The 23,734-nt window shown below is 43.0% G+C and overlaps 1 protein-coding gene across 1 annotated transcript; it reads left to right on the top strand.

Annotated features, from left to right (window-relative positions):
* Positions 1-8,587: 8,587 nt before the first annotated feature.
* LOC121652121 (tumor necrosis factor receptor superfamily member 14-like) lies at positions 8,588-22,036 on the top strand. Its single transcript, XM_042004710.1, has 6 exons — positions 8,588-8,735; positions 17,703-17,817; positions 20,095-20,188; positions 20,438-20,563; positions 20,758-20,978; positions 21,937-22,036. The coding sequence occupies exons 1-5, from the start codon at positions 8,707-8,709 to the stop codon at positions 20,952-20,954; spliced, it is 561 nt and encodes a 186-aa protein (XP_041860644.1). The 5' UTR covers positions 8,588-8,706; the 3' UTR covers positions 20,955-20,978; positions 21,937-22,036.
* The last annotated feature ends 1,698 nt before the right edge of the window (positions 22,037-23,734 follow it).

Here is a 23,734-nt window from a genome sequence, read left to right as displayed (position 1 = left end):
GGACATATGCTGGTTATGTGGCTCTATAGCGCCCCCTATAAATATTTAATCTATCAGCTCCAACCACATGCTTTGAACGACATTGATAAAATGTGGCATATTTATAGTAACATGCCAGGACAATACAAAAAAGCTTCTTCATGTCCTGATGTTCTCAACACCATAGCCCCGCCCCCTGGGAACAGGGAGTCCCACCATTTTAACCCTTTATCCTCTGTATAACTAATTCTAACTCATTAATATCATCCTTCATGAACTCATGGTTGAAAATATCACTGACTTCTTACAGCAGCTTGATTAAAATGGCTCCTTGTGATGGTTTAAATCATTCGCCATTATACAGGAAGTGGCACTAACCCTGCTGTCAGTTGACCAATTGAGCTAATATTTTCCTGTTCTCAACAGAGTTCCAACCTGAACATGGTTCTACATTAAAACAACTTTACCACCACCTACTGGCCACGTGGAATTTTCCTCTTGATGAAATCATGCTCCAGTTTGTGGGAATTCAACACAGGTTGTAAGAAACAAGGTAATGAATGCTTCAGATGTCATGACTGGACAGGCTGAGTTGCAAGTTGATCCTCTCATGCCGAAAATCGCCTCTTGATGGAGATAAACTCTGCAAGAATGGGTTTATGGCTGTGGGCGAGAGCGGCCGCGCCGCTGGAGGGAGGCTGCTAGGTGATGGGGCGGTGCAATAGGCCGAAGCGGCGCCAGAGGTGCGAGGGCCTCCAACGCTGCTTGCAGCTTTAATTAGGCCCGAGCACCGAAGGCGGTGCGAAGGCCTGTTGTAATTGCTCCGTTTCTTCCTTATTCTTCTTCTTCTTCTTAAACATTGGAGGCATTTTTGGGGACCTGAACATGCGCGAAAACGCGCCTAATTTTGCGCACCCCCCCAAAGGAATGTGAAAAATTCGATATTTTGGGGTGCTCGGGACTGTTTGGGCAAAATTGCACGAGAGCGCCACCTATTTATGGTGCCCCGCCACTGCACATCATCGATCTTTATGGAATTTGCAACACTTATTCTAAATGTTGGGGCAAACAAAAAATTCTCTGGGAGCGACATCCTAAAACCAACAGGAAGTCGGCCATTTTGGGTCAAAGTCGCCATTTTGGCGTTTTACTGACGTTTTCAAAATCTATCTCCTCCTAGAGATTTTATCGTACCGCTACCAAAATAGCTCAGGATGTTCAGAAGGCATGTGTCTTTAAAAGTTATTGAAAGTTTTCTAATAGGAGAAAGGGCATGGAGGGGGCGGGGCCTCAAAGTTTGACATCTCGCCGTGAAGAACGAAAGTGATATAACTTCCACATAAAACAATATATCTGAACCAAAATGGTCATGTATGATGCCAGTCGGATCCTGAACACATCTACATGTCAATATTTGGGTTATGAATTGGCCACGCCCCCTGGTGACAGGAAGTCATGGTTTTTACTTGGAAACCCATTTCTCTGTCTTTTTGGACACAACCAGGTCCAAACTGGGTCAGACAGCAGAAAACAAGTTGGTGATGATATCCAGTGAAAACTGTTGCTCTACGCTGAAGGGCGAAACCGTGGCGCCATGGCGAACTTCGATAAGACGCCATGACATCATAAATCACTATAAATCCCTCAATTCTGATTCAATCCCCATCAGACTTGCAGAGATTAATCAGGGTCTGGCCCTGAACAGATCCATATGACCAATTCCAGACTAGCCCTAAGCCCCGCCCACTTCCAACAGGAAGTGTTTTTTTTCAGACGCCGGGGTCCATCTCCTCAGGAATGAAACTTACACACTTGAAAGTGCTTCACAACAGGTCAAACCCTTTCATGATACCACAATAAAAATCTCTAGTTCCTTCGCCAAACGTAACCATGGCGAATATTGGTCCAACGCCACCAAACAGGAAGTACTTGTAACTCACCCGGTGTACCCTCGATCTCCACCAAACTTGGTAGGAAGGATCGTAGTCAGATGTGGAACTGAGCCAAACTGACATATGCTGGAATAGTTGCAATATGGCTCTATAGCGCCCCCTACAATATTTTAATCAACCAGCACACCCACTATGCTGACCAACAAGCAACCTATCTACACCAAAATGGCCACATATGATGTCATTTCCATGCTGACCACATCTACATGTCCAGATGTTGTCAACGCCGTAGCCCCACCCCCTGGAAACAGGAAGTACCCCATTTTTTCCCATTGAAAACCTTAAAAACCTACTCAAACTCATCAATATCATCCATGATGAACTCATGACTCACAATATAACAAACTCTTTACACCATCATGATTAAAATGGCTGCCTGTGAGTTTTCTGTCCCTCGCCATCAACCAGGAAGTGGCTATAACTCTGGACTCGGTTGACCCAAGGACGTGATACTTGGCAGTTGTCATTGAAGTCCGAACCTCAACATGTTAGTACATGATAAAACACTATAACGCCACCTACTGGCCATGTTGATATCTGCAGATCTTAAAAGCATGATTTTGTTTGGATTTGTTTCACACTATTGGTCAGAACATGGTCATGAACACTTCTGATGTCATTATTAGGCCCATTGATGTACAAGATGATGGTCAGAGAGAGACAATGACCACACGAGGCAGAAACATGGGGACGACTGAGCGTACGGCTACCAGCCAGAGGGAGCTTGCTTGGGGAGGGAGGTTGCAGGCCGAGGGGGCGGTGCAATAGGCCGGAGCGGCGCCAGAGGTGCGAGGGCCTTCATCGCTGCTTGCAGCTTTAATTATTATTATTACTCTTACTCTTATTATTATTACTACTACTATTATTATTATTACTATTATTGTGATTATTATTATTGTTACTATTATCAACTAGTTGTGTAATGACCTACTGGCCAGGATGATCTTAGCTATATATGTTGCAAGTAGTATGGATTACATGGTCTTCTGTATGATGTTTTAAGTCCCCACCCGCACTCCCCACACCCTTTCTGTCCCTCTCTCTCCCCTCCCTCTTCTCTCTACTTTCTTTTCTATCTCTCTCTCTCTCTGTCCCCTCCGGTCGAGTCCAGCATTAAGAGTCTGATTTAATAAAGTTTTTCATGTCATCAAGAGGGACTTTATACATGTAGTATAAATCCCTGCTTGATAGAGTAAAATTGCCCAGCACCAGACAGCAGCCAGACAATCATTCTGTTTGCAACGATGCTGGACAAGACAGGTTAGAAGAAAAAAAAAAAAAAAAAAAAAACGATGGGACTGGCATCATACATGGCCATTTTGGTACAGATACATTGTTTTATGTGGAAGTTATATCACTTTCGTTCTTCACGGCGAGACGTCAAACTTTGAGGCCCCACCCCCTCCATGCCCTTTCTCCTATTAGAAAACTTTCAATAACTTTTAAAGAGACATGTCTTCTGGACATCCTGAGCTATTTTGGTAGCGGTACGAAGAAATCTCTGGGAGGAGATAGATTTTGAAAATGTCAGTAAAACGCCAAAATGGCGACTTTGACCCAAAATGCCCGACTTCCTGTTGGTTTTAGGCTGTTACTCCAAGAGGATTTTTTGTTCGCCCAAACATTTGGAATACATGTAGCGATTTTCATAAAGATTGATGAGGTGCAGTGGCGGGGCATCATAAATAGGTGGCGCTCTCATTCAATTTTGCCCGAACAGTCCCGAGCACCACAAAATGCGTAAATTTACACATTCCCTTGGGGGGGTACGCAAAATTAGGCGCGTTTTCGCGCATGTTCAGGTCCCCTAAAATGCAATTTACTTTTGACAAGAAGAAGAAGAATTAAAGCCGCAAGCGGCATCCATCGGGTCCGAGCGGCCTGGACCCCGCCACCCGATGTCGCCATGACAACAGGTGGTGTAATGCGTTAAGGACCCAACCTGTATGAATCCTGTGAAGTTTGGTACAGTTCCCATGTATTCCTATGGAGATATGAGCAAACCGTGTGTCATGGCGAGAAGGCGTTTTTCCGTCGGTTGCCACGGTAACACGCTTTCTGCTATTAGAAAGATTTGAATAGCGTTTGGTCCCCAACTTGTCAGGAAGCTTCCCACCAAGTTTGGAGTCAGTCGCACGAATCCCCTCAGACTAGTTCGTTCAAATACGATGTGTGTAATGTGCAAAAAAATGGCCGCACACGCCAAGATGGCGGGCACACCGTTGCCATGGCAACAGGTGTTTGATTGACTTTTTTGCTCGACTCGGGGTGTTACACGTGTGTGCCGAGTTTCATCTTCCTATGTCGAAGTAGACTTTTGGGACCCCATTCATTTGGGGATTTTTGGGGTGTCTAGGTGGCGCTGTTGAGCCACTTTTGCATTGAAGTGTATGCGGACCTTATAATATCCGAGTTACACCGGGCTTGAGGTCTGTGCCAAGTTTCACAACTTTTCATGGGTGTTTAGGGGGTCAAATTTGGCGTCGAAATGCTTAGAAAAATAATAAACATTTCAGGAACAATAGGGTCCTTCCATACTTCGTATGGCTCGGACCCTAATAAGGAAGAAACGGAGCAATTACAATAGGCCTTCGCACCGCCTTCGGTGCTCGGGCCTAATAAATGCTGCAGTTAGACATTTAGTCATTTTTCAAGGTTATTGTACAAAGCAGCTGAATTTGACAACAACTATGTTTATATATATATATGTGTGTGTGTGTGTGTGTGTGTGTGTGTGTGTGTGTGTGTGTTTGTGTGTGTGTATGTAATATTTTAATGATGTATTTTGTCTCTTTTTATTTGATTGTAATTAAATGAAGCGTTGGACAACATTAGCCACCTCTCACATTAGTTTTCATCACAGATGAGTATAATTTATTTCCATCTTTCTGAGCTAAAGAATAAATAAATCAGATAAACATAAAACCAGAACTATCTGAAAATGTACACGTGTTCTTTTTATAAGACTTTTAGAGAGAGTCTCTAGAGTGCTGCTGTAGTTTATTTCTGTATTACCAACCCTCATGAAGCACATCTGTGCTATCATTACATCCTACACCTGCAGGCCTTTTTAACACATTTAAAAAGTTTTCACATCTCGTTATCTTATTATTGAAATCTGGTTTTTCTACATCAATGCTGACTGTTAGAAAACATTTTACTGAGTTTATAGACCCTCTGGATAAGTAGATTAACACACTAAGACTGAAAAGAAAAGCTAGTCTCAGAGGTAAACCTGAAAGAAGCAAATACAAAATTCCCCTTAGTAACAAGCCAACTTCTTGTGGGAGGGTTTACATCAGAAGACTGAAAAGATTTGAAAAAAAAACTCTTAGAAAACTATCAGCTCACATTATGGCGTTTATTCGGTTCCAGAAGCAGCGCACTTGAAAACCGCCCGCGCACATAAAAACAATGCACGCGCACGGGGATCACCGCGCGCGAGTACGTGATATGAGGGAGTTAATTAGTACCCGCGAGTTAAAACACACTTCGCGAGGAGGCATTTCTGCATTGCGAGGGAATAACACAGTTTTTGCAAGCAGAGAATCACCCTCGTGAGAGCTCATCAATCCACTGTGTTCACACATGTGGACCTGCTCGCTCTCAGTTCTGTCACTGCACGCTCGGCTTAACAGTCCTCCCTCGCTCGATTGCTGGAGTTTGGAGACTCTGGAGGCAGAGACTTTGGTTGATATGCCTTACCTCTGATTGGTCAGTTTAAATGCTCACACATTGCCCAGTCAAGCTAGTGCATTTGGGGACTTTGTCCACCATATTGTTTACATGCTAATTTAGTGGACAGAGAAATACGGCGAAAAAGATATTGAATAAGAGTACACATAGAATGCTCATTAACCGTAAAAACAATATGGCAGAACAAGTACACTTCTAGAGACTATGTTTAAAAGTTTCAAGCTATTGTTTTTCATTGCGATACCGCTGTAAAAGTCTTCTCTCCAAAAGGCAGCCAAACATAGTTGGAACTGTGTGCGTATATCACTCAGACTTCATTTTATTGCCACTTGGCGAATCTAACTAGCTGCCCCTCAATAAAAACTCATAGTCCAATGTGATAAACTCTGAATCACCTAAAAGGAACACTGACATCTATCAGTTTGTCATTTTTCCTTCCCCAAGGTTTATTTTTATCATTTCATTATGCACACTGGAACTAATTTATTTACTTTATTGCGATGCCCTGTTGTCTTGTGTCATTAAAAAGTTTGTTTTTTGAAAGGTTTCACTTGTTTTCTTGTCCTGTGGTGCCAGTCCCACCAGTAGATCAGGTGAGTTTTTAGTTAAACCAAGTTCTTACTCAGTGAAACATTTCATTTTACATTCAAAGCAAAGCAACTTTATTTGTAAAGCACAATTCAACAACATGGTGATTCAAAGGGCTTTACAAAGACATTAAACACATAAGATTATATAAAGCATAATTTAAAAAAAAGATGAAAAGGTAAGACCATAAACTAAGCATGATCACGTTTTATTATTATTTTTTATTTTTTTATCCATCTTAAGAGAGACGGTGCAAATTTGGTCTTTTAAGTACAAACCATTGAAAAGCAGCTGAGAGACAGTCCTCTCTGAAGGGGATCTTTGGTGGTGTCTGCATTGTCTTTGACTTTAAATCCATACTGCTGGGACATTACATGCTACCACACGGCTGGCTTTAAAAGATGAAAGTAAGCCGTATCAACCTAATCATTTAACCTTATAAAAGTGAATTGTAAGGATGGTTATCAGTAAGAAATATAGAGGCTAATGAGGACCATGTCTGATCTTTAATAAATGCTAGGTGGTTGAGATGAATATTTCCCTCCAAAAAAATATGAAATTATTGTGCTGGTTTCACTTATTTAATCTATAGTCAAACATGACTTGATCATCACTTAAATCAACATTAACTTAATAATGTATTAAGTGACAAACGTGTATGTGCAGCAATAATATGTTTATTTAGTTTCCACCCTCAGTAATCAGATCGCTGCTGTCTGTTCCGTAGTAGAGTCCAGGAGCGCGGGGTTTGTTTGGGACTACTGGAGGCTCCATGACCCACGTGACCGCTCTCACAGTCCGAAAACTGACCAATCAGAGGATATAACATATCAGCCAAAGTCTCCGCCTCCAGAGTCTCCAAACTCCAGCAATCGAGCGAGGGAGAACTGTTGAGCCGAGCGTCCAGTGACAGAATTGAGAGCGAGCGGGTCGCTGCTGCGAGGACATTGGTCCACATGTGTGAACACAGTGGATTGATGAGCTCTCACGAGGGTGATTCTCTGCTTGCAAAAACTGTGTTATTCCCTCGCAATGCAGAAATGCCTCCTCGCGAAGTGTGTTTTAACTCGCGGGTACTAATACTAATACTAATACTCGCGCGCGGTGATCCCCGTGCGCGTGCATTGTTTTTATGCGCGCGGGCGGTTTTCAAGTGCGCTGCTTCTGGAACCGAATAAACACCATAATGTGAGCTGATAGTTTTCTAAGAGTCTTTTTCCAAACCTTTTCAGTCTTCTGATGTAAACCCAGCATTTTACTTATCTTCCTCCTCCAACCCCTCCCACAAGAAGTTGGCTTGTTACTAAGGGGAATTTTGTATTTGCTTCTTTCAGGTTTACCTCTGAGACTAGCTTTTCTTTTCAGTATTGTGCATCGTTGCTGTTTGTGAAGCTGAAATATCTCCCTTATCACTGGCACTTGGGTCAGTCTGATCTATGAGCAGTGAGCGAACGCTGCGTCTTTTTGACATATACGCCGGGACACCGGCACATAAGTAATGCGGCCCACTGGGAATCCTCTAGAACCTCTCCGTTAGCCGGCATTGCTCTTAAAGTGTATCCCAGCGTGAGAAATCAGAGGTTTAGCGTGAGAGCGTAAGAAGCCACTCAAATGCATGAGTCTAACGGCCGATGCGTGAGAGTAGCCCTGTAAACAAACGCAGCGTACCGGCTCGCACAGGTTATGGTTCACCACAGTCTCGTGCTGCTACATGCTGCTGTCAAACATGACATGAGAGAGATCACTCCACAAGAGCGTTCAGTCGCGATACTAAATAGTGAAACCTGTTGTCATACACAGTCTATGGTGCAGTAAGATGGGGGGCTAATGAAAACTATCGCGGCGGCAAACTTGTTGCGCTCATTTTTTCGTTACCGTGCAATATTGACTTATTGCTTATCGACAGGCATATGTGGGACGTAATGTACGAATTTTGCATGCCATTAAAATTAATCGTGTGTGCTGGTATACGCTCTTTTCTCTGTGGCTTTTTTTTTATTTATTTATTTTTTTTTGTGCGAGTGTGTGTTGTCCTGCACCTCAAGAAAGCGTGATGTGCATAGAAACACTTGCTTTCTCATATAGAACAGGAAATTTTTCATACCCCTCCGTTTCAAGTGTGCCTCTGAAAAATCTTCGTTTGAAAGGGTATATAGCCCTACTCCTTACCCTACCCCTCTGTCCTAATAGGAATTGGGACACCCCTACCCCTTCACGTGAACGCGCAAAACAAAGGGGAAGGGCTAAGGGGTGAAATGGGATTCACCCTTAGTGTTCATCTACTTAATCTACTTATCCAGGAACCGAATAAACGCCATAAATGTTCTTCCTGTGGGTGGATCGTTGGTGGACAGACTGAATTCTTTCACTTCTTCTCGTTGCCTGGATCTGGACTTATGTTGCTCGTCTGAAAAAGGTTTAAGTTATTTAGGATTTTTCTTGCAGTCCTTCATGTTTCCGAGTCGCCTTGAACGTGACGCAGAAATCTAACATGGTGGAACATCGTTTAAACTATCAGCAGTAAGTACCGACACATTTATTCTGTTTGTTCGTACATGTTCAGTTCCAGAAAGGTTAACATGATATTATGATCAAGATGAGAACTGGTTGTTTTATCAACAGCAGCTGTGTTTTTTTGGGGTTTTTTTTTTAAACATGAACGTTCAATTTTAAATGGGAAGGAAAGCGGCGGTTAAAACGTTAAAACAGAAAGTAAAAAAGAAAAGGTTAAATCCTGCGGTTGTTTAAAATTTAGACGTTACACTTACATAAAAGAATAAATAAATGAAATAATATACATATATGTTTTTAAGATAAGCCGTATTTGTTTAGTTTTAGTTTTAGTTGGAAACTGGAGAGATTATTTGCCCTGGAGCTTCCAGCTCTGGTGTTAGGAACAGTCAGCAAGACTGGTTTTCTCTAAAATGGAAAGCCCCATGAAGAACGTAAATCAATATATATATATATATATATATATATATATATATATATATATATATATAAAGCTTTAGTCTTCACATAAAATCTGTGAAGTGAAAAAAAACATGTTATTTACATTATTATGTTTGATATAAGATTTGTTCTTCATGTCTATAAGTTGGATTTCCAGTAGGTAGTCACGTAAGAACTTCACAACTTACCATTTTTAATGTTACTCAATAACAACTCAAGCCAAGGCTAATTTATTTGTACATCACATTTCATGTAGAAAACAATTCAAAGTGCTTTACATAAAACATTAATAGCATCACAGCGGGGAGCGGGAAGTAATAACAAGTAGATTAAAAACAAACTTTAAAAGACATAAATTAAATAAAAACAAAAAGAAAAAAGCTTAAATAAAATAGATAAAAAGCCAGAAATAAAGTTCCAGTGTGGAAAAATGTTCTGATAAAAGGCAGCAAATAGAAAAGTTTTTAATCCTGATGTAAAACTGCTGAGTCAGCAGACCTGCGGTTTTCTAGGAGTTTGTTCCACATGTGAGGAGCATAAAAGCTGAACGCTGCCTCTCCACGTTTAGTTCTGACTCCGGGAACAGAAAGTAGACCTGACCCTGATGACCTGAGGGATCTGGTTGTTTCATAACCAACCAGAAGATCCTGAATGGATTCTGGTCCCAAACCATTCAGGTCTTTGTAAACTAACAGCAAGAAGCCAGTGTAAAGATCTGAGGACTGGAGTTCTAGGATCTAGTCTCCTGGTCTTAAGGAGGACTGGAGTTCTAGGATCTACTTTCCTGGTCTTAGTGAGGACTGGAGTTCTAGGATCTAATTTCCTGGTCTTAGTGAGGACTGGAGTTCTAGGATCTACTTTCCTGGTCTTAGTGAGGACTGGAGCAGCAGTGTTCCGGACTAACTGCAGGTGTCTGATGGACTTTTTAGGGAGACCTGTGAGGACAGCATTACAGTAGTCCAGTCTACTAAAGATAAATGTGGACCAGTTTCTCAAAATCCTGCTGAGTCATCCGTCCTTTAATCCTCCAGATGTTCTTTAAGTGCTAACAGGCCGACTTCACAGCTGTCTTAATATGACTGCTAAAATCCAGGTCTAAGTCCAGGACTATTAGCAGGTCTGAGTCCAGGACTACTCCTAGGTTTCTTGCTTGGTTGGTAGTTTTTAACTTTGCTGTTTGAAGCTGAGAACTGACTTTTAATCTTTCTTCCTTGTTGCGAGCTGGTGTGGCTCAGTGGGTAGATCATCTTGTAGCCTGAAGGTTGCTGGTTCGATCCTCGGCCTGTCGAGATCATGTCGAGGTGTCCCTGAGCAAGACATCGAACCCCAAATTGCTTCTGATGGGTCGTGGTTAGCACCTTGCATGGCAGCTTCCACCATCAGTGTGTGAATGTGTGTGTGAATGGGTGAATGTGACGTATAATGTAAAGCGCTTTGGGTATTCAAGGATTCAAGGAACTTTATTGTCATACCAGCTCACATTTACATGTTTATGGTACGAAATTAGAACTGAGGTCCCGGTTTGAGCCATAAGAAGGAGGGCAATAAGTGAAATAAAATAAGACATGAAGAGAAAAAAAAAAAAAAAAAAAATAGAAATATAGGCTAAATATAAATAGAATATAAGCTAAATACAATAGAATATAAACAGCACAATTTTAAATAAAATAAAAATAAAAATAACAGTAAACACTAAAGAGCCCAGTTTGCATGTGCAGCCTAGATAAATATGTGCAAGTATGTATGTGCATGAGGTAGTGGTAGTCCAAAGTATAACATTTCTGATATTAATATTAATGATATTGCACTTATATGGACAGCAGGTAAACATGTAAACATGTGGACAGGAACTTCCCTGGGGGGGGGTAAAGTGTTTGCAGTGCAGGTCTGTTTGTCGGAGTGGGGGGGTGGATTCAGTTTAGGATGGGGATGGGGGCAGGGCAGCAGGGTTTGGGCTGGTGTTCAGAGGTGGGGAAGTAGGGTGGGGAAGGGTGGGGTAGGGTGGGGAGGAGTCTACAAGGCATGGCAAGAGTTCAGCAGTCTGACAGCTTCGGGGAAGAAGCTGTTCCTGAACCTGGTGGTCTTGCTCCTTATGCATCTCAGCCGCCTGCCTGAGGGGAGGGGTTGGAAAAGTCCATGTGCTGGATGGGTGGAGTCCTTCATGATGCGGAGGGCCCTCCCCCTGCATCGTGCTGTGTAGAGGTCTGAGGTGGTGGGAAGGCTGCTCCCCATAATCCTCTGTGCAGCCTTTACCACCCTCTGCAGAGCCCTCCTCTCAGCAGCGGTGCAGTTGCCGTGCCACACGGTGATGCAGGTGCAGAGGACGTTCTCCACCGCGCAGCGGTAGAAGCTCCTCAGGACAGCGCTCCCTAGTCCGGCTCGCCGCAGCTTCCTAAGGAAGTAGAGGCGCTGGTGTGCTTTCCTGACCAGCTGGGAAGTGTTGGTGTTCCAGGTGAGGTCCTTGGTTATGTGCACACCCAGGTACCTGTAGCTGGAGACCACCTCCACAGCTACTCCGCCGATGTGCAGGGGAGGAGTAGGGCGCTTATCCTTCCTGAAGTCCACCACCATCTCCTTGGTCTTCTTCACATTGATGCAGAGGTTGTTTTCTCTGCACCACTGCACCAGGTGTTCCACCTCCTCTCTGTATTCCGACTCATCGTTGTTGTTGATGCGTCCCACAACCGCTGTATCATCTGCAAACTTCACTATATGACAGCTGGGATGTCTCGCCGAGCAGTCATATGTCAGCAGAGTGAACAGGAGGGGGCTCAGCACACAGCCCTGAGGAGAGCCGGTGCTGAGGGTGATGGAGGAGGAGGTGGCATTATGGATCCTGACAGTCTGAGGTCTGTTGGTCAGAAAGTCCAGGACCCAGTTCCCCAGTGTGTTACTCAGACCAAGGGTGGAGAGCTTCTGGACCAGTGTCTGTGGGATGATGGTGTTGAAGGCAGAGGAGAAGTCCAGGAAGAGCAGGTGGGCGTATGAGTTTCTGCTCTCCAGGTGGGTGAGGGTTGTGTGGACCACTGATGAGATGGCGTCATCAGTGGAGCGGTTCTTTCTGTATGCATACTGATGTGGGTCCACTGTGACGTTGATGGAGTCTTTGATGTGGGCCATAACCAGCCTCTCAAAGCACTTCATGACTACCGGGGTCAGGGCTATGGGTCGGTAGTCATTCAGGCCTGTCACTGTGGGACACTTTGGGACGGGGACAATGGTTGCAGTCTTTAGACAGGTGGGAACGGATGCCAGTGATAGTGAGGTGTTGAAGATGTCCGTCAGCACCTCAGCCAGCTGGTGTGCGCAGTCTTTCAGTACACGCCCTGGGATGTTGTCTGGGCCAGCAGCTTTGCGGGGGTTAATTCCTTTAAGGGTCTTTCTCACATCAGCAGTGAACACACAGAGGGGCGTGTCACCAGGTGGTGGTGTTAGTCTATTGCAGGGAGGGGGGAGTCAGGGTCCTCAAAGCGAGCGTAAAACCTGTTTAGTTCGTCTGGCAGGGAGGGGTCCTTTGGACATTGTGCATCCTTGGTGTCGTAGTCTGTGATGCACTTTATGCCCATCCACATGCTCCGGGGGTCGTTGGAGGTGAGGTGACCCTGGATCTTCTGAGCGTATGTGGCTTTGGCCCTCTTGACACCCACCGTCAGATCTTTTCTCGCCGTTCTCAGTGCTGATGCCTCACCTGCCCTGAACGCAGCATCCCTGGTTTTCAGCAGAGCTCTCACCTCAGCATTCAACCAGGGTTTCTGGTTTGGATAGCAGGTAACTGTCCTGGTGGTGGTGACATCATCAGTACACTTGGAGATGAAGCCGAGGACAGAGGAGGTGTAGTCCTCCAGGTCCACCTCTCCCTCACACATAGCTGCCTCTCTGAAGACCTGCCAGTCTGTGCACTGGAAGCAGTCCTGGAGCACAGAGGCTGCATCACTGGGCCACACAGTGACAGTCTTCTTTGTTGGCCTGATCCGTCTCAGCAGGGGGCGGTAAGCTGGCGCCAGCAGGATGGAGATGTGGTCAGAGAGGCCAAGATGGGGCCGAGGAAGAGCTCTGTATGCACCACGTATGTTTGTGTACACACAGTCCAGAGTGTTGTCCCCTCGTGTGGGAATGGTGACGTGCTGGTAAAACCTGGGCAGAGTGTCCGTCAGTTTCACGTGGTTAAAGTCTTCCGCAACCACGTAAAGTGCCTCCGGGTGCGCAGTCTGCAGCGAGCTGATGGTGTCATGGAGCTCCTGTAGTGCTTCGTTAGCATTAGCACCCGGTGAGATGTAAACAATGGTGACGAACACCGCGGTGAACTCTCGAGGCAGATAGTGCGGCCGACATTTCACCGTCATAAGTTCTATCACCTCAGAGCAGTGGCTTTTTACCAGTCCACAGTTTGTACACCAACCTTCGTTTATGTACACACATAGTCCTCCTCCTCTCGACTTCCCCGACCGGTGGTCGCGGTCCGCACGGAACAGCTGCAGGCCGTCGATCTGGAAGGCTGAGTCCGGCATGTTGTGGTTCAGCCAAGTTTCCGTGAGACAGAAAACAGCACAGTTCCTCATCTCTGTGTGAACACTCAGCCTCAGACGCAACAGGTCCACTTTGTTGTCCAGGGAGCGGACGTTGGCCAGGAAGAGAGTTGGAATTGGAGGCCTCCTCGCCTTCAGCTGGGCAAGCACACCCGCCCGCGTTCCTCTCTTTTGTCTCCGGGCACAACGCTTCCTTTTGCCCGCAGCGCCCCGTACTCTGCTGCGCCACGTTGTTGTCCTCAGGAGCCCCTGTCTCCCAAGTGCGGATTTCAGCCCTGGGGTTATGGTCGTGGTAACCAAACTATCTCTGATGAGTATCATTCTAGGTACAGTAAAGCGCTATATAAATAGGGACCATTTACCATTTCCTTGGCTCCAAAAACTAATGTGTCAGTTTAGTCTTCATTTAACTAAAGGACGTTCTGGCACATCTGATCTTTAATCTGATCCATGCAGGTGATCAGAGTCTGGATCGGACTGTAGTCTCCTGGTGAGATGGTTATGTAGATGTGTGTGTCATCAGCAAAACTGTGGTTACATGTTTAGTTGTTTCCATAATGTGAGCGAGTGGCAGCATGTAGATGTTGAACAGCAGTGGCTCCAGGATGGAGCCTTGGGGAACTCCATTGGTTATTTTGGTTCACTCAGATTTATAGTTACAGACACAAAGTAATTCCTGTCTTTTAAACAGGACTCAAACCAGTTAATTACAGAGCCAGAAAGTCCAACCCAGTTTAGACATCAGAACAGTTATTTAGTGTCGGGAAGTTGTGTAGCTGCTGGAAGACAGTTTTTTCTAGAATCTGACTAAGAAAGGGGAGGTTTGATATCAGCCTGTAGCTGCTCATGAGGGACGAGTCCAGGTTTTTCTTTTTCAGTAGTGGCTTGATGACGTCTGTTTTTAGGTCTGAGGGAAGACGCCTGAAAGCAGAGACGTGTTTACAACCTGGAAGATATCTAAGGCCATGCATCCTGAAACATTCTTAAAAACCCGGTTGGCAGGGCGTCAAGACAGCAAGTGGTGGTTTTCAGATGGTCGATGATCTCATCCAGGTTTTTAGAACTGACTGGAGAAAAGTGTATCCTGGTGTTCATGTCTCTGAATGGACACAGGGACATATGTCCTATTATTAATATTTTCTGACAAGTTTAGCCTGTAAGGAAAACAATTACTGTAAATAAAACATGTAAAATGCTTAAATACAGACTTTATGTGAAAATGTTGCTCATTCAAACTATTATTTTATTAACCAAACATCACATTTGCAACTAATCATGTTACTTCGTCTTTACAGCAGTAAAAGAAAAGTTTTCTTTTTTGTTTCTGGTTTCATTTTAAACATCATTAAACATGTTCCTGTCTACACCAAAGTTAAACAGTTTTATGTTTTGTATTTGTTCCATTAAAAGTAACGTACGTTATGACGTACCTTTACAGCCCTACATACGATATAAACAGCAAATACCCAGAGCTCTGCTGTCCTGGTGTTAAATTACAACGAGTCTTTTGTTTGAGATAAAATGTCAGACGTGTGTGTGTGTGTTTGACTTGATTTAGTTTATGTGTTTTTAAAATGGGAGGGCTCTCTCAATTTCAGCCTGTTCAGCTTTGTAAAACTTTCAGTTCATGTATTTAATGACCTGGTTTTCCAGATAATTCTCCAGTCTTGTGATCTGTCGTGTTGGAACATGAAAATCTGCTCAGCAGGTTTTTTCCTCCATGATAACAAACCTGACTTGATAAGGGGTTTTCCAGAGGTCAGACTTGTTAAAATAATGTATGGTAACAAGAACTAACACAACTCAAACTCATGTCTTAGAGTTTGTTGATGATGTAGGAAACTAGAATGAAAAGAAGCAGATTGTGTGAAATGAATGTGAACTGTGAACAGGTCAGTTAGTTACAACCTTCATGGCTGAATGATTTTCTAAAGAAAGCAAGTCAAAGGTAAAAAGCTGCTGCTGCATGTTTTCACTTTAAACTGCTCTCAGAAATCTGACTGTAAACCAGATTATTTTACTTTTACTTGCAGTAATAGAACCTCTGCTGGTTTATGTAGTTTGTGTATAATTTCTAATGGTGAACAAAGTAGGGCTGCTCGAGTATGGGAAAAATGATAATCACGATTATTTAACACGATTAGAGAAAAAGAGAGTGGGGGGGGGTCATTAAGACATTTTAAGTGTTTACTGTGGTAATAAAGACTAGTTTCTTTCTACCAGGTCCCCGTTGCTATTGTTTGTCTCAGACCAGCAGCTATGTTCTGCCCGGTGTGATCTGGAAAAAAAATAGTCTGAAGACATTTCGTTTTCACGTTGAAATCCGCGTCAATAAAACGTAGCGAGACATTTCTATACGGCTTGACCACAGGTCCGTCTTTCACAACACCCTCACCACACTCATCATACAGGGCAGGAGAGACACTCCACTAAAATGGTGGTGAGATGGCAGTGATGCCGTTTGTCAAAGTGTTGATGAGTTTCTTAAATCCTAGATTGTTTGCTGTGTTAAACGAGAAAAACATTCTGTTTGTTTATAACGTTTGTCTCTCTGTGACTCTGGGAGCTGGTGGATTATTTAGTCGCGACTTACAAAAATAGAAAATTTTTCTATTTTCTTGTGTCGCATCGCAAGCTTCCGTGTGCACGTCTGCGTGCACGAGCGCAACATTTCACATGCACGACAGGTGCCTGTCGCTTGGCTGGAGGAGGGCAGCGATTTCCGCCTCATCGCGCAAGTTCGATAGAAAATGAAGGAGAAGGAGCGACGTCGCCCCCCTTGTGTCCAGCCCATAACTGGCGCGGTGTTTGCAACTGGCGCTGAATAAAACTAAAGCAGTCGGGGCTGTGGGAGGAGTCTGCAGCAGAGCGCTTCAATGCCTGCGGCACTCGATTAGCAACTGAGAACAGCACGGGAGGAAACTGTGAAGGACAAAAATAATCGGACCATTTCATTTTTATGATCGTTGAAAACCCATATCGTAATTACGATTAAAATTCGATTAATCGCCCAGCCCTAGAACAAAGTACACAAGTTCATTACTTACAACAGTAAATACAAGGCCAAAGGTTTTATTTTGTTCTGAAGACCTTTTACTTTAATGCTGGGAAAGAACAAACCAGAGAAGAAGAAGAGGAAGAGGAACGAAATAAAAAGCAGAAGAAGAATGAAGACGAGGACAACATCTGTAGAATTTACACACTTTTTAAGAAAGACTATATGTGAGTATTTAGGGCGTGTTGGGCTGTTGGAAACAACTTTACTGCCGTCAACCAGGGTCAAAACGTGGAAATGAACCCTGAACTCGACACTGCCCCCTTGTGGATGAACTGACTTATTACCCATAGAAACATAAAGACACATAGAAGTATGAGGGCGGTGACGTACGACACAACTGTCTGTCTGCTGTGTCGAGTATAAATGAGCCTTAATGCTGTTGGATAAAGAACACGGTGGTCTGAGGAAACAAGTATTTTAAAGTAGCATCAGAATCTCTCTACCAGCCACACAGGGAGTCAAATCAGGAATAAAACAAACCTCCACTCTTTCTTAGCTACGTGCACAGCAAATATTTAAAACACAACTAATCACTCTTCATTAAAAAGGCTCAAACATGGTGTTAAGATGACCACCAGTGATGGAGAACGTTATCTTTCTCTGTTATAAACATGATGCTTGTACAGCAGCTCTTCATGAACTACCTGATCTGAGAGATGTTTCCTCTGCATTCAGCCTGGTGGACATGACGTTCACGTACGACAGCATCACTGTCACATGAACCAAAACAAGCAGAAACTGCACAGAAAGACAAACACCGGCTGTTTTTGGGTTTAAAAAAGAAAAATAATCAGTAGTGATGATAAAAAACTGGCAGTCAAAAGTACTATATTGTATTTCATATGTAGTAGAGTAAAAGTACTTTCCCAAACATAACACTGAAGTGAAGTACTGGTACTGAAGTAGATTTACTGTGACCGTCTTCCTCTGATCATTTCTGTGTGTTTGCAGACATCGACCAGCAACGTTGGATTTTACATTTATCTCGTCCCAAATCTCCGTGACCTTCCAGCTGCTTTACAACATGATTTTAAGAGGAAAACTTCAGGCGGCTGCATCTGTGCTGGTAAAAGATCTGTTGTAGTAAATAAACCTCCTCACAGCAACACTCACTGACCATGTTATTAATACAAGCCGAGCTTTTCCTGCTCTGATGAGTCAAATATTTAGTATACACAAAGTTTGTATTTGGCAGACTGTGGCATTTATTTACCAAATACTTCTGATTTAATCTTCCCTCTGATTCTCTCATATATAAAAGTTTCTGTTTTCGTATAAAGATCCTTTAGTTCATGAAAAAAGAGAAATAGAAGCTACTGTCATGTTTAAAGGTCTGGCCAAAGGAAGGCAATTTTATTTCTAAACTAGTTTTATTTTACCCCAAAAGATACGAAATAAAATACAAATGAAAGAATCCAGAATGTGTCTCTAATGATTCTACATGAAGGATTTAAATTCAGGTTTTTAGGAGGGAGATGTTAGGCCCCTATCTGAGGGTGTCAAAATGACCTGGAAAATACATCCAGTATCTGACCTTGTGTAGTAAAGACAAAACACCACTGCTGTGGGTATAATAAATGATCCTGGAACACCTCCACTCCATGGTGGGACTCTCCATGGATCCTACAGTTCTCCTACCGGCCTGGCATCAGAGTGGAAGACTCGGTTATCTTCCTGCTACACTGTGCTCTGGCTCACCTGGAGAAGCCCAGCAGCACTGTGAGAGTCATGTTCATTTCCTTCAACACCATCCAGCCGGTGCTCCTGAAAGCCAAACTGGAGAGGGCTGGGGTGGACCTTCATGTGGCAGAGTGGATTCTGGACTATCTCACAAACCGGCCCCAGTTTGTGAGACCCGGGCTGGACTGCAGTGTAGGTTCCCCCAGGGGGACAGTGTTAGTCCTGTTTCTCTTCAGCCTCTACGCTGCAGACTTCAGACACAACACGGACAGCTGTGTTCTGCAGAAGTTCTCAGAGGACTCTGAGGTTGTTGGACTGATCACTGAGGACCACGACTTGGACTACAGAGGACTGATGCAGGACTGGTTACAGCAAAACCACCTCCTGATCAATGCAGGGAAAACTAAGGAGATGGTGGTAGATTTTCATAGATGCCGGTCTGCTGTCCCATCACCGGTGAACATCCAGGGAACGGACAGTAAGAACGTGGACTCTTATAAGTACCTGGGTGTTCACCTAAACAAGAAACTGGACTGGACCCACAACACGGACGCGGGTCTATCTTCTTCACAGTGGTCTTCTGGAGTGAAGGAGACTCCTGAGGACCTTCTAGGGCTCTGTGGTGGCATCAGCCATCCTGTACGGTGTGGTCTGCTGGAGCAGCAGCATCCCAGAGGGAAAAGAAGAAGCTAGACAAAGTCATCATGAAGTCCAGCTCTGTCCTGGGACCAGGGTCCTGGTAAACCTTCCCTCCATGCTGGACTATGAGTCCCCCCTGCAGGACCCCTGTCTGGTCTGGAGAGCAGCTTCAGGGACAGACTGATCCATCCTCGCTGTGTGAAGGAGATGCTGCAGGTGTTTCCTCCTGCTGCCATCACACTTTACAATAAAACATGGGAACTGTGTTTACATGTTTGTATACTGTACATACTCACCCTGTCAGACCAGATACTGGACATGTTATTTATTGTATGTTTGTTTGTGTGTGTGTGTGTGTGTGTGTTCTTGTTTAATATCACCTGTGTGCTTCTGCTTACTGCACCTGGAGTGTTACAGTAAAGCAGTTTGCCCACTGAGGGACTAATAAAGCTTTTCTTGTTCTTATTGTTAAAAGGAGAAAAACTGATGGTGTGGCCACCATCATCTCCTGACCTCAACCTTGTTGACAACCTGGAGCATCTTTAGTAGACCTCCAGACAGCCACTATTGGAGGCATAGATTAATAGATTATAATAGAAATTAACATATGAAACAACAAATAACATAACATCATAACAACATATGAAATAATTTATATACATTTTTTATTCTAGAGGGAAATTTTAATGTAGCTTTATTTCAAAGGATAATAATTCTAATTGACAGTCAGTGTCTTGTATTGAAGGGTTATGGCTGCTGGCAGGAAAGACCTCCTGTACCCATGCTTAATAATCTATATGTATTATAATCTATATGCATAATAATTTGGAGCACAGTGGAGGACTAACTACCAAATAACTGGCTCTTAGTAGAGGTCCACTCCAGAAAGTCCAGAAGACACTGACTGACATAAAAACAGACAGGAGGAAACATACATGGTGTTTTTCTGTCGTCTGTAGAATATTCTGGTTTCATTAATAGAAATTCTGTCATTTTGAGGAATTTTCTTTTCTTACTTTTACAGGTTATTGTGACGAGAGCCTTTTCTGTCCATACTCTAACCTGCTATCCATCTGAGTATAAAATAGGGAATGAATGCTGTCCCATGTGTCCCCCTGGTAAGAGTCCATTAACCAGCTCTTTCACTGTGGATGGTGCATGTATGCTCCATCTCTCACACTCCTGCTGCTGCTGCTGCTTATGTACAGCTGGGTTTTAGAAACTGTATTTGAACTTGAAATGATAAAGTTAGAAATAAACATGATTGTATGTTGGACAGTGGAGCTTGTGAACCAAGACTTTAATACTACATATTTACCTTCAGTAAAATAAGACTGTCTGGAATTAAATAGTTGTTTTTTCAACAGGAACTCGAGTTAAAAGTGACTGTGCAGAGTTCAGAAGTACGTCATGTCTGCCCTGCACAGATGGATCATATACAGACAAACCCAATGGACTTAAACAATGTTCTCCATGTCGTATCTGTGATTCAGGTACATTTTACTTGATACTTTACTTTTTCTAGTTCATTTAAATTCCCTTTTCTCACAAAAAAAAATCAAATGTAAATTTAGTGAAATACAAAAGTAAGTTTAAATCCGTCGTTGTTAAAAATGTTTAAAGTTAAATAAAATGATGTTGTTCTGCATCATATAACAGAATAAAGTGTAACCTCTGGTGCTGACAGGTGGTGGTCTGAAGGTGGAGCAGCCGTGTACAGCAGCATCAGATACTGTGTGTGAACCAGTAGAGGGATTCTTCTGTATCCACTCTACAAAGAGCAGCTGTGCAGCAGCACAGAAACACAGCAGCTGTGAACCAGGACAGTACATCAGTACAAACGGTTACGCTACTAGGACTTCTAGACAAAGTAAAGGTGGCTAAAGCATCTCACAGCAGCAGAGCAATGTAGGTTCCACAGAAAGATGGCGACCCAGTCTCCTACGGCCTTTAATGGTTCAGCAGATGTTTTGAGAACATTCACACAGTTAGAAAATGTCCCAGAGACCAGAGAGAAAAAACTACAGGCTGTAAAAACTGTTTGGTAAAAGCATGACATGCAACGTGCTCCAAGACCCAGACGGAGAGACAAAAGACCACAGACTGCTTGGTATGAAGAGAAAAGACCAACCTGGACATCAGGAGGGACACGCATTACAGCTGCATTTAAAATGATGTCGATCTGTTGACCTCTGGACATGATTCAAGCATTTAAAATAATATTTGTATAAATGTATAAAGAATTTCATGACTAAGCAGATTTTATGGACTGAATGGGATGTTTTCATGTGAGGTTTGTATGTTTTGTCTCTGACGTTGTCCCGTGTGCGTATGAAGTATGTATAGTTTGTATATCTTGCTTCCTGCAGCTCTGAGAACAACTGAACACGACCGTAGACTGGACATTTTTACAGGATGTTTTGGTTCACAATATTTTCATCAGTGGATGGTTTGTTTTATTTTAACTACCAATGAGGAGCTGATTTAAAGTCAGCAACCATCAGGAAGTTTGTTCGTTCCTGTTTCCACTGATCTGTGTGTGTGCTAGGGGATGATTTTATAATTGTTTACTGAGGTGATATGTATAATTTGTGTGTAACCTTCATTTTTGTGTAAATGTGTTACTTTTACTATAGTTTTCAAATGGCTGTGTATAGTGCTGTCATGAGCATTTTCAGGTATTGTTACAAAGATCTGACTTTTTATATTGAAAAACACTTAATGAATGTAATAAAACAAGACAAAGCCATTAGTGTTGTTACGCTCATGAACATTTAGTTCAGTATGAACTAATCTTTTATCTTGTACACTATTCTGTGTTTTCTTTTTTTCCCCATCCAGTGGTAAATGCTTTCCCCATGTCCAGCCCAGACAGGTTCAGGGCAAGTCCAGCTGATCAGGGGAGAGAGCCAGACCAACACAGGCAGCCCAAAGACTGAGAGGGAAAGGCTGTAGAGAGAATCTGTCAAATCTGTTAAAGAAAATAAAAAGCAACTGGACAAACACAGAAATCCAACAGACAGATGACATGGAAGTGGAGGCCACCCTGCCACAAAAGAGGAAGAGGATGAAGAAAGTCTTGCCTGGAGAGATGGCTCAGGATGAGACCCTGGATGATGCAGAGAAATCCTATGAGGTGAATGTCCATCACCGGATCATGGACACAGCAGTTTGAGCCATTCATAGACGCTTTTTAACATGAATGTGTGAAAGGTTTGATCAAGTTATATTAAACAAACAGAACAATAGTCAGCAACAGTAAGCATGAGGAAGAACTGACCAATTTATTATTAACCATTTACTGCTGCTGGAAGGAATTACTGAAAGAGAATCCAGTGGAACCAACTGCTTATATCTGAGATTTTTTATGCAGTCTGATATAATCTGATACTGGTTTTTTGGCAGAAGTCTGACCTATTTTCGATTTCAGGACACCCCTAGTTTGATTATGTTTATATCCTGGTTGAAGATTTTCATATTGATGATTTTAATTTCAAACATCTGCATATCTTTTAAGTTCAGCTAACAGTTACGTAGGTAGGCCTTAGGGCTGTTTTAAGACTTAAGTCAGCCTTCATGACAGATAAATCAAAACATCACAAAAAGGCTACATGGCTACATATACTTGTCAGTACACAGACACTTAAGTACAAGTTCTGTTTGCTGTTTCTTGCAGGTGATGAATTTGGTGAGGAGTGGAACTGGCTGGCTGCAGACAAGGAAGTAGGGCAATGTATGTGTGCACATACACGTATATGAGAATTCTTTCTACTCAGACTAATTCATGTCTTAGACTCTTTCACACAGCTGTAGATTTTTTTCTTCAATTCTCAGTTTATGGTTTCATAATGACTGAGTCACCGTAGAAATAAATGAGTTTCAGCTCTAATGCTGCTACTGTCTGTGATGTGTTTCTATTAAGATTATTTGTCAGGATATTTTGTTATTATTGTCTGAGTCTGGTTTTAACTAATGCTGGACTTACACCAAAAGATTTTCACAGTGACAGACTAAAACCTGAAAGGGTAGCATGACGGTTCTTCCCATTAGTCTCGTCTCACCCCATGACATAACTTCTGTTGTGATTTGACACTATAATGAATAAAGACTGATTGTCAGTCTTAGTCCTTGAGTAGTTACATGCTTTATTTGTTGACTGCTATCAAGGAATATGACTCTCCTTTGTAGTATGCATGAGAGGAGATGCTGTGAGAGTTGTGGACTTCTTTGTAGTGTCTGCTGATAATGTATTGGGCAGGTCTGGACAGAAAATGCCAGGACTGAATATTTGCCCCAGTCCACCCGATGAGAACCTCTTCTCAATGGAAGCTGTACATAAAACTGAAGTTTGTTTTCGGGAACCTTTTTTCTTTAACCCCGTCTCGGATACAGATAAAGGAGGATATTTACATCTTGCAGACCAATAAGTGCATCACTTTTTGCAGGTGTACATGCATGACTTATTTGAAAGTGTGGATGATGCAAGAAGAAATACATGCTTGATTTCTACATTTCAACATAAAAGGCCTGCCATTTAAACTCCTCTCTGAAGGTAGGTGACAAATGAGCAAACATCCCTATTTCTTTTGTTTGTTTGTTGTTTGGCATTTCTATGTAGTTTTGTGTTCCTGTTGTTGGACAGGAGCACAAACCATGGTCCAGAT

The sequence above is a fragment of the Melanotaenia boesemani genome, chromosome 13, assembly GCF_017639745.1.
Source record: "Melanotaenia boesemani isolate fMelBoe1 chromosome 13, fMelBoe1.pri, whole genome shotgun sequence".
NCBI lineage: Eukaryota > Metazoa > Chordata > Actinopteri > Atheriniformes > Melanotaeniidae > Melanotaenia > Melanotaenia boesemani.
The sequence above is the reverse complement of the archived record's forward strand: the minus strand, read 5'-3'. Positions and strand labels throughout refer to the sequence as shown.